General features: G+C 40.7%; 1 protein-coding gene across 1 annotated transcript; it reads right to left on the bottom strand.

Moving 5' to 3' along the window:
- Positions 1–407: 407 nt before the first annotated feature.
- NDN (necdin, MAGE family member) lies at positions 408–2,078 on the bottom strand. The gene has a single exon (XM_003802218.3). It carries the CDS (start codon positions 1,964–1,966, stop codon positions 986–988), a length of 981 nt encoding a protein of 326 aa, XP_003802266.1. The 5' UTR covers positions 1,967–2,078; the 3' UTR covers positions 408–985.
- Between the last annotated feature and the right edge of the window lie 16,241 nt (positions 2,079–18,319).

Genomic DNA, 18,319 nt, shown 5'->3' with positions numbered 1-18,319 from the left:
TAAGGCTGTTGTGAGGATGAAGTCAAAGGACAGAATACACGAAAAGAGCTTAATCAATGTCTCACTCTTTCAGTGCCCCTAAGAAGTAGCTATTAATTCTGATAAAGTGTTGAGAATGAATGGAAAGGAATTACTTTAAATTTTATTTATTTCCATGTGATGTGATTATGGGCAATCTTGCTTTTTGTTTTTATACTTTTCTGAATTTGTTCGGATTTGAAACGAATTATGAGTTACGTTTAAAAAAACCCCATAAACTCCACACACGTGTGAGTAATCATGAATAGTGATTTTGCCACCCTCTTAAGTGAAATAATTATATTTGTACCTCTTGTAAAATGGAGAATTCTTTGTCTCACTCCCAACCACACTGCTTTGTTGAAATGATAAGTACACTTACCCAAAAATGATTGTATCACAAGAATATTTAATGTTTACATGAAAATTTACTCATGGCGGGGTTATGCGTTTGGTAGAGCATGCCAAGTACCCACATCAAGACCAGTTCAGTTCAAATCAGTTCATTCCACACAGATGTTTCCTGTGCCCAGCAAGTTCAGAAAGAGAGGAGCCTTGACAGTTCTCTTGGTTAAGCCAGCTTTGCTGGCGAGGTCTTTCAAACTCTCCAGGAGCAGTCTATCCCCCCACACACCTCCCATCCCATATAAAAGAATAAGATGGACATTTTCTCAATGTATTTCATCAGTTTAGCACATCTCTGATACAAAATCCAAGGAAGGCTGCACAAAAGCGAAAGCACCAACACAGCTTACTTATAAACAAACATGCATACATACTAAACACTACTCAATAGTACTCAAATGAATACAACGTTGCATTAAAAGGTATACAAAAGCACTGTACTGAAAACTTAAAGGTTACACATGAATACTGCACTGTAAATCCTGAATACTCTAATGACCCACCCCCACCCTTCCATAGCCCTGGTGAGGGTCAGAAACCATCAAGCTGCCTCCAGACCTTGCTAGTCCTCAGAGACACTGTTGCGGGGGTACTGGACACTGGGATTAGCCTCCCGCAGAGCTCTGGCCTCCTCCAGAGCTTCCCTGTAACGGGAAGGCCAGGCCTGGGGGTCTTTCTTAAAGACCCTGGCCAGGAACTCCATGATTTGCATCTTGGTGATTTCGCGTCTGGCCCGGGACCCCCAGAAGAACTCGTACTCAGGAGGCTCAACAAAGGGCACGCGCTGGTACTTCAGGTAATTCTGCTGGACGAAATCCTCGGTGATGAGCTTCCTCACGTCCCCGAAGGTGGAGTGCTTCTTCCAGGGCCGCAGCCCCAGGATGCGCAGCACGTTCCAGACCGCGCTCTCTCGGGCACCACGGCCCTTCACGTAGATGAGGCTCAGGATCATGAGCAGGAGACCTGTCATGGGCATGCGGTTGTTCAGCGCCATCCTGTCCAGCTCCTCAGGATCAAGCGCTTTGACGAGCGCGAACTCCATGGTGTGCAGGCTGGTCAGCCTCAGGTGCAGCCCAAACACTCGGGCGAGGATGAGGCTGGTGCGCCTGAGGATGCTTCTGCACCATTTCTTGTAGCTGCCGATGACATCTCTCACCATGTCTGGAAACCAGATGATCATCCTCTTCTGGTCCTTCACCAGCACGTACCACATGAGCTCGTGCGCCTTCTGCACCAGCTGGGCCGGGGCTGGCGGCGCCGGGCCGGGCTGGGCCGCGCTCGGGGACTGGTGGGCGCGGCCCTGCTCCGCGGCCTGCTGCTGGGCCTTCGGGTCGCCCTCGTCGCTCGGGTCTTGGGGCTCTGGCTCGGCCTGGGGGGCAGCCGTCGGACCTAGAGGAGGGCTCTGGGGCTGCGCCGCGGGAGTCGCGGCCGGAGAGTCGTACGCGGGGATCCCCACCGGAACCCCTGGGCTGTCGTGCACCTCGGAGTTGGGGGCCTCGCATGCAAAGTTGGGGTCGCTCAGATCCTTACTTTGTTCCGACATGTCTGCGCCGTCTGACAAGAGCAGGGCCTCTCAGTCCCGGAGCTCTTCGAGTCTGCACTCCCTTAGAGGACTCCCGGAGAGGAAGTGCGCGTTACTGCGCGCGGCGCCTTCCGTAGCGGCGGCCGGGGCGGGGCGGTGGCGACAGGGGACACTGCGCCTGCGCCTGCGCGTCCGCCCCCAGCCCTGGGCCGGCCGGGCAGCCCCGGGGGCAGGGTTGTGCGGGGCGCCAGTCTGGGCGGGTCTGCGGAGGGGCCTCTCAGGGGACAGCAAGAATGACCCACTGGTTTCCTGCTTGGGCTAAGAAGGTCATATGCGGGAGAGGAGGGAGATGGATGAGCTTTGGAGAAGGGCCAAGTTTGAGAAGAAAGCTAACTCAAGTTTCTGAAATAACTAAAGTTGAGTGTCTTAGAAAGTGTTCTTCGAGGTATACACAGAATTAAATACAAGTCCCAAAAGAGGACTAGGCGAGTGTGCAAAGTTGAGTTTTAAACGCATTAGTGAGAGGGACAGTCGAAATTGCCCAGGAAAGTATGCAAACTGTGAAGAGAGTGTCTGAGATTGCAATCCTGAGAAATGCTGGTAAAAACTGATTTGAGCCCCTGCCTACCAAATGACAGGATTATAACGTAAGGAGAAGTTTGGAATTTAGATAGTGTTATTCCCCATAAATCCACGAGGAATTTGAACATCATTAAATGTTTTAATGATGGATTTTGGTCCTGGATTTTGGTTTTCCACTTCCCTTTGGGTCTCTCTTATCCCATTATAATTTTCCCATTAAGATTCCCTAACCCGAAGATTGCCATATTGATTAGCACACATTTGTACGGTACTCTCCCCCTGTTTTTCCAGCGCCCTCATTCCTCGCGTTACCGCTGCTCCCCCCAATTCTGTGTTTATGTGGAGATTTACCTTCTCACGGGATGTCCTCTGGCGGTAACTGATTCCTCTCATTGGCTCTCCCACCCAAATTGTTCCTAACTTTTTTTTTTTTCAAACACAGGTCCCACAAGTAAAATCTGGCCACCTGTCTCAAGTGACCAAAAGGTATCAGACACAATGTTGTGGTGACAGTCTTTTCCAAGTATAGAGAATGGATCCGCTGTGGACTCCTGACATTCCTGGAGTCCATTCCTGAAAAAACCGGGGTCATTCTATTTTTATTTTTTTGAGGTTTCTTTATACTTTTCTCCATAGTGACCGCACTAATTTACTTTTCCACCAACAATGTATGAGGGTTCTCCTTTCTGCATATTCTTGCTGGTGTTTATTTATTTATTTTTCATAAAAGCTGTTTTAACTGGGATGAGTGTTATCTCATTGTAGTTTCAATTTACACTTCTCTGATGATTCATGATGTTGAAATATTTTTCATATACTTCGTTCAGCAGTCCCAATATTGGGTGTATGTGCAAAGAAGGGAAATAAGCCAAGCACAAAAAAACATATGTGTGTGTTCTCACTTACATGTAGGAGCTAACCATTAAAATGCCACATGTGCTCACTACAGAATTAGAGTTAACAGATAAGCACACGTGTGCACAGAGGGAAGTAAAACTCTGGAAATCAACTCTGGGGAACGGGGACAAGGGAGAGTCAATAACCTACCTAATGGGTCCTATGAACACTGTTTGGGGATGGGCACACCTTTAGCCAGGACTAAAGCATTACTAAAGTTATCTATGTAACACAAAATATGTCCACCCTTGTCACATTTTGAAATAAAAATTAAAAATTAAAACAAATGGTCTCATGGAAACGGAGAGTAGAATGACAGAGGCTGAGCAAGGAGGGGAGGACAAAGTGGGCATATTAATGAGTGCAAAAATAGAGTTAGCTAGTTAGCTAGAATGAAAAATATTGGATAGTACAAAGTAACTATAATCAACTGTAAGTTAGGGTAGACAAGATCTGACAATTAATTTCTAGAACTCATCCTCCAAAAATGCTACATACTTCATTCCTGAAAATCACTATGGTCACCTTCAAAATATTCTCTTTGGAAGTATCCCCTGAGGCCAGAGCCTAGTACACCCTTCAAAGCAATTTTGGACCTCTTTTTCTATAATGATCATCAAAGCTGTTGTTGTACAGTCTGAGAATTAAGTTTGTGAGCTTGCCACCATGTGCTTACGTTGGCGGCAGTGTACGAGCAACTTGATAAGGTTTTATAACCTTGGTATATCAGTGTCTCACGGGTGTATTTGTGTCAGTGTGTGGTGGTGTATTGCTGAGTGGCATTCATTTTTATCGCTGAGGTTATTTTTGTGTGCTGTAGGACAACTATGCACTTTAAAATAAATGAAAGAGTGCAATTGGAATGTTCCTAACACAAATGATAAATACCCAAGGTGGTCGATGTCCCAATTAATTAATTCACATTGAAATCCTGTATCAAAACATCCCATGTACCTTATATAGATATACAACTCTTATGTGCCCATAATAATTAAAAATTAAAAAAAAAAGAAAGCAAAGAGAAAAGGGGTCGTTGTTGGAGCTTCTGGAACCAGGGATCCCAAGGTTGAGCACCATCTAAGCAAATATGGTCCTTTCCCTCTTCCCGGGTTTTCTCAAGTCCACAGCTTTTTAAACATGCTATCTTGAATCTAATCATTGTCAGCTGAACCCCGAAGCACATTTGATATGTTTTCTTGATATGAAGAGTACCTACTTCATTTGCTTAACTATTCTTTCTCGTTTCTCACTTTATTTTTTCTGAAGTAAGTTGAATCTGAGGGATGTTCTGTGCTTTCTCTCTTTTTGGTTTTTCGCAGGTGTCACCTTTGGCAGGATAATTTCCACACCAGTCCCTCCTACAGGACTCTTTAGCTTCTAGATTCACCAGAGTAATTCCTAGATATCATTCAGATCTATCTTAATTAGATTTATTTCGTTTCCTCTTCCTCTCTGCTACTCCCTCCTCCGCCCTCCCCTCCCATTTCCGGAGGGCTCCTCTTCCTCCTCCTCCCTCTTCTTCTCTACCCCTCCCTGTCCTCCTCCTTCTTCCTCTCCTTCCCCTCCTTCTCTTCCTGTGATTAAGGGATATCTACTATTTTCTTGAATATGTCTTAAGGTACACATTTTCAGCACCAGGGACCAGTTTCACAGAAAATAATTTTTCCTCGAATTGGGTGGGAAAGGTATTAGGGAGGAGAGGGAACTCAAGCAGTGATGATGTGTGGCCCAGTTAACAAGCCAGGGACTGGGACTGGTCTGGGGATTGGCGACTGCAATCTTAAGGAATTGTGCCAATTTAATTCATTATTTTTGATGATGTCATTTGACTAGATTTCTAGTTCCTATACTTTTATTTATTTATTTATTTTTGAGATAAATTCTCGCTTTGTTACCTCAGGCAGAGCACACTGATGTCATAATAGCTCACTGCAACTTCAAACTCTTGGGCTCAAGTGATCCTCCTTTCTCAGCCTCCCAAGTAGCTGGTATCACACGCATGTGGCACCATGCCCCAGTAATTTTTTCTATTTTTTTAGAGACTTAATCATGCTCTTGATCAAGCTGGTCTCAAACTTCTGGCCTCAAGTGCTAGGATTACTGCATGAGCCACCTCATCTGTCCTCCATGTTTCTTAAAAATAATCCTTATTTCTTGCATTTTTATCTCCATTAATTTCCTTTTCCTTATTTTGCTGAGTTTTTTTCTTTTCTAATTATTTAAAGGAGATGTTTAGTTCATTTGGTGCATTTTTAAATAATGAGTATGTTTGAACCTGTTAAGTCTCAGGTCAGCTGTGGTTGTGGACTGTGTTTTTGTTTGTTTGTTTGTTTGTTTGTTTAAGAAAAGGGGCCAATAGAGATTCGTGTTTATTTTATTTTATTTTATTTTACTTTTTTTGCAGTTTTTGCCAGATCCAGGTTTGAACCTGCTACCTCTGGTATATGGGGCCAGCGCCCTACTTCTTTGAGCCACAGGCGCCGCCTGGACTGTGATTTTTTAACGGTGCAATGTCATTAGCATTACGTACTCACATTTCACCCATGTAGATTTTATAGATTCATGAAATTAAAGCACAAACTTGGGGCACCACAATGATAAAAGTTGGCACCTCCTCTGCTGATGAGGGCTATCAAAGCTTTGCCAACAGAGCTTCTCATGCTCCAGCTGCTGTCTGGGCTAGACTGAATAATTCACTTCCCACATGGATCTCCCTCCAGGGAAGTTTCCAGCAATGGGTGGACTGGGTCTACTAGCTTTACTGGCACACAGGTCGCACTGCGCTTCTGCCAGGAAGGTTGTTTAATGCGGTGCCATTTCCTGTGGATTAGGACCACACTGAGAGGTTACACTTGGGGTGCTTGAAGTCTGGGAATTGATACTCAAGTTTGAAACCAAGTATAGGGTAGACCTTGGTTCTGGTCACCTTGCAGCCCAACTGTACACCTGCCAAAATGATGTCTTCTTCTTCTCATGGAAGGGTCTACTAGAGAGACTGGGTTCCCACCACGAAGAAAATTAATGGTAGATGGGCTTGTGTGGGTGGGGTGGTAGGACAAAATAAAGCTATAGGGAGCCCTTGAAAAAGTACCTGCACATTTGCCATGGAAGGGGTCAGTAGCTTGATCACTACCTAAGAGGTGCTTATCCAAAAACAGAGATGCAGACCTTCAGAAAGATAAGTAAATGTGCCCATGACACTATCAGAAAGAAGAGGAAGCCAGGCTTAGGAAGCATCCATGATTGCTCTAACTCAAGGGACTGCATTTGTGGCTAGAGTTTCGATGATGTCCTGAGGGTGCTATAGATAAACTAGCCTTGCTAGGTATGCCCAGGGTGGGCACTATTGGATATGGAAACTCTCAGGACCAGCAGCTTAGAAGTGTAAGTATGAAACTCACCAAAATATTCCCAGTTACTCATTAAATCAAGATTCTGTACATAGATGCCCCCTGGATGTAGAAAGTAAATGAAGAAGTTATAACTTAAAATATTCTGGAGCAGTTTTGCTGGTGGGTTACTTCAAACTCTGTAAATATGGAACAGATTACACAGCTGTGGAATAGGCTGTTCTTGGCAGAACCAGAAATAGGAGGAGAAGCCACTCCAGGCATTGGTTTCCATAGTGAGGAGAGGAAGGGGGGTCACCCCAGAGCTTCCAGTGGACAGTACGCATGCTCACAGCACAGGGCCCCAGAGGCCCTGGATGAAATGTGAATCCTTCTGGCTCTTTCCTGTCCACATAGGCAGGAACCTCCACCTTGGAGCCCCCAAACAGGCCCCAAATGCCTTTCAGGCCAAGGAACTGAAACAGACCTCACTGTAATGTGTTCAGCAAACATTATTGAGCAATGTCTGTCATGTGCCTGTAGGTTCTGCATTTTATAAAAGTAGCTCAGTCCAAGGAAGAAACCCATGGCCTTGGAACTGCTTGGCAGCCGTAGCCCTTTTAGTTGGGTAAGAATAAGAAGCAAGGACAGCAGTGCTGCTGCCTGCAGTTGGAAGGGTGTGGCAAGGGGGCTCTCCCTTGGCTCCCCCATCCTGTCAAGCTTTACTAGGGGTTTCTGCTCAGGCTTCTCTGTCTGAGAAGCACTCACTGAAATGGAGGCCTTCCATCCTCCCAGCCTCATAAAGCTTCCTTCCAGTACTCAGGGTGTCTTTCAAAAGGTCACCTGGATGCAGTGTTAAGGCTGAATTTTGGGGCATGTGAGGAAGCAGAGGCAAGGAGGCTCAGAAAGGGTCTCTTCACAGGAGTCCCTGTGAGAAAGAGTGATGGCTTGCATTTCATCTTCATTTGCTAATTATCTATTAACACCATATTTCAGGCATTGTGCTGGGCATATAAGAAGAAACATGGTCTTTGTAATCTATATTATGAGGCAGTGGCAGAGAAAAATAGCCTTAAGTAAGAAAACAAATGAGTTACGGGATTATCATATGTGGTGATGCATATTATGAAGGAAACATAAGGTTGTTACAGAGAATAGGAATGAGGGAGCCTCATCCAATAGGAATGTCAGGTAAATAGTAATGACATATGTAAATAGTAATGAAAGGTGAGGGGAAACTGAATCCCAGGGGCAATCAGAATTCTGTCTTGAGTGGGTGGGTTGAGCAGTGTGGTGTAGCTAGTAGGGCAGGTGCCATTGCCTGGAACTGTTGAGAGAGAACTAAAAGATTTTAGGAAGACAGAGGAGACATGCCCAGCAGATATCTGAGTGGATGGGTCTCAGCAAAGAGGCTTGTGCTAGAAAGAGATACACTTTGGAGGTAAAGAAGGTAAATCACAGGGCAGCACCTGTGGCTCAAGGAATAGGGCACTGGCCCCATATGCTGGAGGTAGCAGGTTCAAACCCGGCCCCAGCCAAAAACTGCAAAAAAAAAAAAAAAAAAAAAGAAGGTAAATCACATCACTGGGAAGGCATCTGTAACTGTGATTTTCAACCAGTGTGCTGTGTACCATGAGATGATCTTAGGTGTGCCATGAAAAATTTTAAAGATAATTAATTAAATTATTTTCTTATTTATTTATTTATTAAACCATAGCTGTGTACATTAATGCAATCATGGGCTACAGTGTGGTGTTTTCATATATATTTTAAAATACTCTCATGAAACTGGTCAATGTAGCCTTCATGTCATTTTCTCAATTATTGAGTTAAGATATTCATACTCTGCTTTTAGAAAGATTCACTTGTAACCTTGTAGGATAAACCATAGAAGTGACCCCTCCAATCACCCTCCCTCTACCCATCCACCACTCTCCCTTCCCCATATTCTAAGACTATAATTAGGTTATAACATTCCTATGAAAGCTATAAATTAGTTTCAAAATAGGGCTGTGTACATTGGATACTTTTTCTTCCAATCTTCAGATATTTTGCTAAGAAGAACATTTTCCAGTTCCATCCATGTAAACATGAAGGAGGTAAAGTCTCCATCCTTCTTTAGGGCTGCGTAATATTCCATGGTGTACATATACCACAATTTATTGATCCATTCATGGGTTGATGGGCACTTAGGCTTCTTCCATGACCTAGCAATTATGAATTGGGCTGCAGTAAAAATTCTGATACAAATATCTTTGCTGTAATGTGATTTTTGGTCTTCTGGATATATAATTAAATTATTTTCAAAAGAAGTTCAAAGCACAGTAAGTATTTCTTTTTACTCTTTTTTTGGTCAACATAATTTAAGTGTACCATGGAAGTTTAACTATAGGTTCAAGTGTTCCATCAGATAACAAAGGTTGAACACGGTGCTTCAAAGGGACCAGTCCTGGCACAAGGGTGGTTAATTTTTCATTGTGTGAGAATGTAGCATGCACCACAGAAGCTATCTCCTTACACACACACACACACACACACACACACACCTCTGGCCATGGGAAACCAAAGAGAAAGTGAAAAAAAAAAAAAAAAAAAAAGGACGTGAGCTCCAAATGCCACCAAAACCCATTTTATGGGCAGCCTGGTCCCCAGCTGAGAACCACTGAAAACAACAAGAGATAAGAATGAAGACAGGCACACCAGCAGGCCCACATAGATTAAGCTTACAGACTATCATCAGATCATCCTTATTGGACTTATTTCTTGGACATATTATGGATGTTTGAAGTTGCTGCCAGGAACTTGAGACAAACCATGAGCCGTCGATAAAGCAACTTGAATTCATCCTCCACCATTCTTCATGCTCCAGCTTTCTCTAGTTGATTTCTGCTGCATCCTTCTTTACACTGAAGTCTCTACCCCACAGACAGAGTTGTACAGAGGCTTCACTGGTTACAGAAGACAGGCTTCACTGGTTACAACCACAGGCTTTCCTCTTGGGCTGCTGTCCCCAACCTCCATGCCAGTGGGTGGCTCATTAGGAACCACATTCACCTTCTCAGGTCCATGGAAAAATTGTCTTCCATGAAACTTAGGAACCCACTCACATAGCAGGAGGTGAGCAGAGGTGATCAAACAAAGCAGCTTCATCTTACAACCACCAACCACTTCCCACAGCTGGCACATTACCACTTGAGCCGCTCCTACACCCCCACTCCACAACCCCTGTAAAAAAAACTGTTTTCCAATGAAACCAGTCCCTGGTGCCAAAAAGGTTGGGGCTGCTGCTTTAGGGCAATGGAACCTTGCTTATTCATCTTGGTGATGGCTATAAATAGCCACGGATACTGTTTTAATATGTGCCTTTGAAAACCTTGGGCTTCCTGTATCCCAATTTTTTTCACCACTCTCTGTCTTCCCACAGGTGGAACTCCACAGCTTATTTTTAACAGCTTTATTGAGGCGTAATTGATATATGATAAACTGCAGGTATTTAAAGTGTGTAACTTGACAAATTTTGACATATAAATCCACAAAACCATTACCCCAGTCAAGATAATGAGCATATCTATCACCCCCACAATTTCCCCCTGTCCTTTTGTAATTACGCCCCCTTCCGCCCACTCTTACTTTCTCAGGTAACCAATGAAGTGTTTTCTGTCACAAAGGAGTAGTCTGCATTTTCTAGAATTGTATATAAATGAATCCTTCAGTGCTTAATCTTTTTTTATCTGGCTTCTTTCATTCAGCATACTTATTTTGAGATTCTTTCATGTCATAGTGTATACTGAGAGTTTATTAATTTCATTGCTGAGTACCATTCCACTGTAGGAATACATCACAGTTTCTTTACCAGGTTCTATTGATAATCCTTTGATTGTTCCCAGTTTGCAGTTATTACAAATAATATTGTTATGAGCTTTTACATAAAATACTTTGTATGGAAATATGCCTTCAATTCTCTTACTAGAAAGAAAATGCATTGATCATACAATAGGTGAATATTTTTAACTTTTAAAGAAAAAATTTAAAAAAGTTTTCCTAACGTTTTTGTAATGTTTTACATTTCGAGTAGCAGTGAATGAGAATTCCAGTATGTACATATCCTTTCAAACACTGTATACTGTCAATCCTTATGATTTTAATCATTATAATAGGAGTACTGGTAAATCATTGTAAGTTTAACTATATTTACTCAATGCGTAATGATATTGAGCATCTTTTCATGGACTTTTCATCATCAACATGTAATTCTTGTTGAAATGTTATTTTAAAGTATTTTACCCTCTCCGTGAGACTAACCCACATTACAAAGTCTCAAAGCTAGAGATGCTGGCGCGGACGTGGAAAGGAACACTTTTACACTGCTGGTGGGACTGCAAACTAATGCAATCTTTTTGGAAGTGAGTATGGAGAATCCTCAAAGAACTCAAATTAGACCTCCCATTTGATCTTGCAATCCTATTACTAGGCATCTACCTAGAGGAAAATAAAATCATTTTTATCATAAAGACATTTGTACTAGACTCTTTATTGTAGCTCAATTTACAATCACCAAAATGTAGAAACAACCTAAAAAGCCCACCAACCCAGGAACGCATGAACAAGCCATGGTATACGTATACCATGGAATACTATTCAGCCATTAAAAAAGATGGAGACTTACATCTTTTGGATTAACCTGGATAGAGTTGGAACACATTCTTCTAAGTAAAATATCACAAAAATGGAGAAGCAAGAATACAACGGACTCAATTCTAGTATGAAGCCAGCAGATAATCTAATACATACCCACATAAGAGAAAAACTCAAGTCAATTCAAGATGGGGGGCAGCAGAATGAGGGAGTGGAGAGAGGGGAGGAAGAGGGTTGGGGAGTTACAGTGTATGGGCATATGGCACCTCTTGGGGATGGGACACAATTATAAGAAGGACCCTACCTAATAAATGCAAACAGTGTAACCTAATTCTTTGCACCCTCAATGAACCTGTAACAACAGAAAGAAGAAAAAATAGTAAAATAAAACATTTTATCCTAATGGTGGCCTTTTTGTTCTCTTAATGGTGAATTCTAAGAGCAGAATGTGTTTATCTGATATAATCCAATTTTAAATATTGTCTTTTAATGCTGAAATCCCCAACTCCTGGTCCACAGCCTGTTAGAAATCAGGCAGCACAGCAGAAGGTAAGTGGTGGTGAGAGAGGGAAGCTTCATCTGTATTGACAGCTGCTCCCTATTGCTTGTATCACTGCCTGAGCTCTGCTTCCCATCAGATCAGGAGGAGCATTAGATCCTCATGGTAGTGTCAACCCTACTGTAAAATGTGCATGTGAGGGATCGAAGTTGCATAGTCCTTATGAGAATCCAACACCGCCCCACCCCCGTGTCTCTGGTGCTAAAAATGTTGGGGACTGCTTTAACATATTGTTCATTTTGATGCCATAGCTAAAAAGTATTTTGATAACTCAGAGTTGCAAAGAATATCTCCTATGTTTTATTCTAAAAGTTTTGTGATTTCAGGCTTAACATTTGGGTGCTGTGTCGGCACGTGAGTAATCCTAGCACTTTGGGAGGCTGAGGTGGGAGGATTACTTGATCCCAGGGGTTTGAGGCCAGCCTGAGTAAGAGCAAGATCCTATCTCTACAATAGCTAGAAAAGTTATTCAATGCAAGGATTACAGCCTCACTTTGGAAGGCTGAAGCAGAGGATTACTTGAGCCTAGGAGTTGGAGGTTTCAGTGAGCTCTGATAATGTTACTATATTCTAACCAGGGTGACAAGTAAGATCCAGTCAAACAAATAAACAAACAAACAAAAACCAAAATATTTGAATACTTTTAAAATATAAATATCACATTTTACAAATATTTTGGATTAGATTTTGCATAAAATATTAGTTACGGATCAAGTTAATTCTGTTGAAAAAACTATTATTTAACCACTGAATTGCCTTTTCAATCAGTTGCCTGTATACGTGTAACTCTACCTCTGGACTCTATTCTGTTCTATTAATCTGACTTACATTAGTTCGGTCTAATTTTGGGGGTTTTATTTTATTTTTTATTAAGTCATATATACATAGATCATGAATACAGTTATGCCTTTGTGGGATTCAATATGTTGATTATTTGTACAAATTGGAGTGCTTACATCCTACTAATTAACATAGGTTTCACCTCATTTACTTAATCACAGTCTTAAAACATTTGTGTTCAATACTTGATAGATTTGACTTGTACCCTTATAATAGGCTCCATAGGTGTGGTCCCATCATTAACCGTCCCTCTAATCAAACCACCCCCTCCCTTCCCATCCCCCTGCCCTTCCCTCCTTCATCCTGGGCTATAGTTGTGGCTCATCTCTAATATGAAAGTGTGAGTGATTATAAATTGGTTTTATAATAGTACTGAGTATATTGGATACTTTTTTTCCATTCCTGAGATACTTTATTAAGAAGAATATTTTCCAGCTCTATCCATGTAAACATAAAAGAGGTAAACTCTCCATCTTTTTTTAATGCTACATAGTATTCCATGGTATACATATACCATAATTTATTAATCCATTCATAGTTCGATGGGCACTTGGGCTTCCCAGGCAATTTAAGCAACATCAAAAATACATTACTGGGGTCTGATCAAACTAAAAATCTTCTGCACTGCCAAGAACACAGTAAGTAAAGCAAGGAGACAGCGCTCAGAACCGGAGAGGATTTTTGTAGGTTATATTTCTGACAAAGGTCTAATAACCAGAATCCACAGAGAATTCAAACTTATTAATAAGAAAAGAACAAGTGATCCCATTTCATTGTGAACAAGAGACATGAACAGAAGCTTCTCTGAAGATGACAGGTGCATGGCCTACAGACACATGAATAAATGCTCATCATCTTTAATCATCAGAGAAATGCAAACCAAAACCACTTTGAGATATCATCTCACTCCAGTAAGAGTAGCCCACATAACAAAATCACAAAACTACATATGTTGCTGTGGATGTGGAGAAAAGGGAACACTTTTACACTGCTGGTGGGAATGCAAGCTAGTACGTTCCTTTTGGAAAGAAGTTTGGAGGCCACTCAGGGATCTAAATGTAGACCTGCTGTTTGATCCTGCAATTCCCCTACAAGGTGCATATCCAAAAGACCAAAAATCACTTTAGAACAAAGATATTTGCACCACATTGTTCCTTGTACCTCAATTCATAATTGCCAATTTTTTGTTTTTTAAAGTGAACATTTTCCAATCTGAATTTTATTTATTTATATATTAAAAATTTTAGATTAATATGGCAGTACATATTAATAAGTTACATAGTTTGCTTTTGTAAGGTTAAAATCCAAGTTGTGTGTCCTTTACCCAGGAAGTGTGCTGTATACCCTAGCAATATACCTATTGGATGGAAGTTTACCCATGCCCCACCCCCATGTGAATTTAATTGAGTTTCTCATGTGAGCATGTAGGTATTAATCTACTAGTTCCAATTTAGTACAGAATGTATGTGATTTTGTGGTTTCCATTTCTGTGTTACTTCTCTTAGGAGAAAGATTACCAGTTCCATCTGGGTTTAAACAAAAGATATAGAATCTCCATCTTTTCATGACTGAGTAGTATTTCATTGTATGCATGTACTAAAATGTATTAATCCATTCCATTGAAGGGAATTAGTTGTTTCCACATCATTGGGATTGTGAATTGTGCTGCTGTAAACATTTGAGTGTAAATGTCTTTTTGATAAAATATCATTTTTCTTAGACAGCAAATGGACCCCCATTGTCATGATAAGGAAAAGGCAGAGAGGCAAATGTTATGGCCAGCAGTTGTCTTTTAGACCACTGGGTCAGCCTAATTTGTGGTTCAGAGGTCACCTTGAAACTAGCATCTTACTGCCATGTGGACCTTCCATGAACCTCTCTGAGAGCCTATCATGGGGGAATGTGGACTACAAGGTATATTTAAGCTCATGACATGATCATTAGTCGTAAGGCTGTTTAGGTCACCTTTAAGACTCTGCTGTGTCTGTTGTTGGGTTAGAACATCTTCTACATCCTTTTCTGTTTGGCATCCTAAGTTCACATTGTTAGATAGGTAGAGTGTTCACTTATCCCCAGGTGTAAGCAATGACTTGGGACAAAAATAAGTTGGACAGCACCAAAGTGGGGGCCTAGGGACACCCCCTATCCTCCTTCCCAAGACAGCCATTCCTAACTAACAACCTAACGTTTCTCTACTCTCTATTCTAGAGGCCCAAATCATTGGGTAGGGTGAGTCTACTTATCTGGTTGCTTCCTGCTGAGAGGGTTCAAAGATTTTTATTGGGGAGGCACTTGTAAGCTCTCCAGGGATCTCTTCAAGCACAGACTATATCCTGAGGACATGTTAGGGATCTCTTGAGTGTGCTTAAATGTCTCTCTCTCCCCCATTGCTTAGCAGAGTCAATTCTTTTAGGTTTCCAGTGCTTTCACTTGCCCAACTTTTGGGACTGTGATTGCAATGTAGAAATTAAATTTCAAAAATGTTGTAGTGATAGTCTGGTCTGTCCTGACAGTGTGCTATCTGGAGATCAATATATGACCTGAGTATTACTCTGGTTGCTTTCATGGTTAAGCCAGTTGGGATTCTGTCTAGGACTACAGACAAACTTGTAAACTATCCTTCTCCAAATATCGTCCTGCCCCCCACTCTCTAGTTGAGAGAGACTGAGGTGCTGCCACTCCTAATGTTCTATTAGTATGCAACAGAGATCCACCATTATCTTGATGCATTTTAAAAGATGGAATAATTGAAATATAGTTCGTATACTATGAAATCCACACATTTAAAGTGTAATCAGTAGATTTTATTATATCCACAGGGTTAAGCATCCATCATTAAAATTTTAGAACATCTTTATACACCTAGGAGAAAATGTGCACTACCTGAAAGTCACCCTAGAATATTTCACACCCTTCTCGCCTGAGGCAGCCAAGAATCTAGCTTCTGTGTCTCCACATATGGACGTTATGGGCACTTACTCTAAGTGAAATCACACAAAATGTGATCTTTGTGACTGGCTCATTTCTCTTAGCATAATTTTTCAAGGTTCATCCATGTGGTAGCACACATCAATACTATTTCTTTTTTTAAAGGCTAAATTATGTGGTATAGGTAAAAAAAAATTTTAAACCAATTTATCAGTTGGTGGAAATTTGGAGCGTTTATACCTCTGGCTGTCATACACAATGCTTCTGTATACATGGCTCTACAAGCTTTGTGTGAAAAAGGATTTTTCTTTCTTGTGGGTGAAGAAAAATAGTTGAATTATATGGAAGCTCATTTGAGGAAATGACAGACTCTTCTCAGAAGTGTGTGCATATTTTATATTCCCACAGTGTACAGGTTTTCCAATTTCTTTGCATCCTCAGCAATACATGCTAACTCCTTTACTTCTGGTCATCACCATCCTAGTGGCTATGAAGTGGTGTGTCACTGTGGGTTTGATTTTCATTTACCTAATAACGGTATTTTCATATGCTTATTGGCCATTTGTGTATCATCTTCAAAGAAATTTCTATTCAGAGTCTTCATCATTCAAAAAAATTGGGTTATGGTGGTGGCCGTAGCAGTGGGTAGGCCACTGGCCACATACACCAAGGCTGGCAGGTTCAAACCTGGCCTGGGCTAGATAAAACAACAATGATAATTACAAAAAAAAAAATAGCCAGGCATTGTGGTGGGCGCCTGTAGTCCAAGATACTTTGGAGGCTGAGGCAAGAGAATCACTTAAGCCCAAGAGTTTCAGGTTGCTGTGAGCCATGATGTCACGGCACTCTACCCAGGCCGAGAGCTTGAGACTCTGTCTCTCAAAAAAAAAAAAAAAATGGGTTTTTATCTTATATCATTGACACAAGTTCCTTATCACAGATTTCATTTACTTCTAAAATTTGCACCAAAGTTCTAAGCAAAACATGGTTCATGGTATATTATTATTAAATACATATTGTATTCAACTTGGCTATCCTAGGGTTTGCCATGTACGTTTTAATGTATTTTGAGTCTACTTTCAAACAATTTTACACCACTTCACATTTTGTATAAAGACCTTATAACAGTAAATTTTCATTCTCTCCTTCCTAGCCCCAGTGCTAATATTGTCATATATTTCATTATATATACCCTTTATTTTATACACACACACACTCACATATCCTAAACAGGCAAAATAAATTACTATTTTGCTTTAAACTGCCAGTTATAGTTTAGAACATTAAAATAAGAAAAATGCATTTATTTTACATGTATTTATTCTGTTTCCAAAACTCTTTTTTACATGGATCCAAGTTTTTTCCACGTTTCTTATTTCTTTAGAGTGAGTCGGTTGTTAATCAATTTTTTCAGTTTTAGTTTGACAGTGTCTTTTTTTAACCTTCATTTTGAAGGTTTCTTTTTTTTTCTATGTAGAATGCCAGAATTAAAAATTTAGAATTGACAGTATTTTTGCTTTCAGCACTTAAAGATCAAACTCCATTGTCTTCTTGCTTGAATGGTTTGTGACAAAATATCTACTATAATTAAAAAAATATATAATAATTATCTTTGATCCTTTGCACATATCATGTCTGTGTTCATGTAGACTTCAAGGTTTTATCTTCATCTTTGATTTTCAGGAGTTTTAATATAATATTTCTATGATTTTATGTGTTTGCTGTATCCTGCTCAATGTTCACTGAACTTCATGGCATAGCTGCCTTCTGTTATGAATTTAGGATAACTCATGACCATTATTTCTTCATATATTTCACTTTATATGTTAATTTTCCACTGCCGTTCATGAATTCTAATTATACATATCCCTTAGCTCTTGGATATCCTGTTTTTCCTCCTTTTTATTTTCTCTTTCTGTTTCAGTTTGGATAATTTCCATTGATCTATGTTCAAGTTCATGGATCCTTTCCTTGGCCATATCAATCTTACTCACAAACCCATTGAAAACTTTCTTAAATTCTGTTACAGAATTTTTCTTTTTTTATTAAATCATAACTGTGTACATTTATGGGGCACAATGTGCTGATTGTATATACAATGTGGAATGCTTATATCTAACTGATTAACCTAACCTTCATCTCACTTACTTAGTTGTTGTGGTAAGACATTTATACTCTACTCTTAATACTTTTGAAATATATCTTTGCATTATCCACAATAGGTGAGGTCCCACCAAATACCCTCCCACTTTCCCCACTTTCCTCTCCTCTCCCTCTTTTCTGCACTGTAGTTGTATTTTATCATTCCCATGAATGTGTAGGTGAATATATATTGGTTTCATAATAGTATTGAGTACGTTGGATGCTCCCCCCCCAATCTTGAGATACTTTACTAAAAAGAATATTTTTCAGTTAACATCCATGTAAACTTAAAATACGTAAAGTCTTCATCCTTTTTATGGCTGCATAGTATTCCATGGTATACATATACCACAATTTGTTAATCCATTCATGGCTCAATGGGCACTTGGGTGCTTCTATGACTTGGCAATTATGAGTTGCACTGCAATAAACATTCTGGTGCAAATATCTTTGCTGTAAAAT

This window comes from Otolemur garnettii, unplaced genomic scaffold (assembly GCF_000181295.1).
Source record: "Otolemur garnettii isolate 467f Iridium unplaced genomic scaffold, OtoGar3 scaffold00238, whole genome shotgun sequence".
Classification (NCBI taxonomy): domain Eukaryota; kingdom Metazoa; phylum Chordata; class Mammalia; order Primates; family Galagidae; genus Otolemur; species Otolemur garnettii.
The sequence above is the reverse complement of the archived record's forward strand: the minus strand, read 5'-3'. Positions and strand labels throughout refer to the sequence as shown.

Coding starts and splice junctions, on each gene's coding strand:
- NDN (XM_003802218.3), bottom strand. CDS start 1,966: ATGTCGGAACAAAGTAAGGATCTGAGCGACCCCAACTTTGCATGCGAG.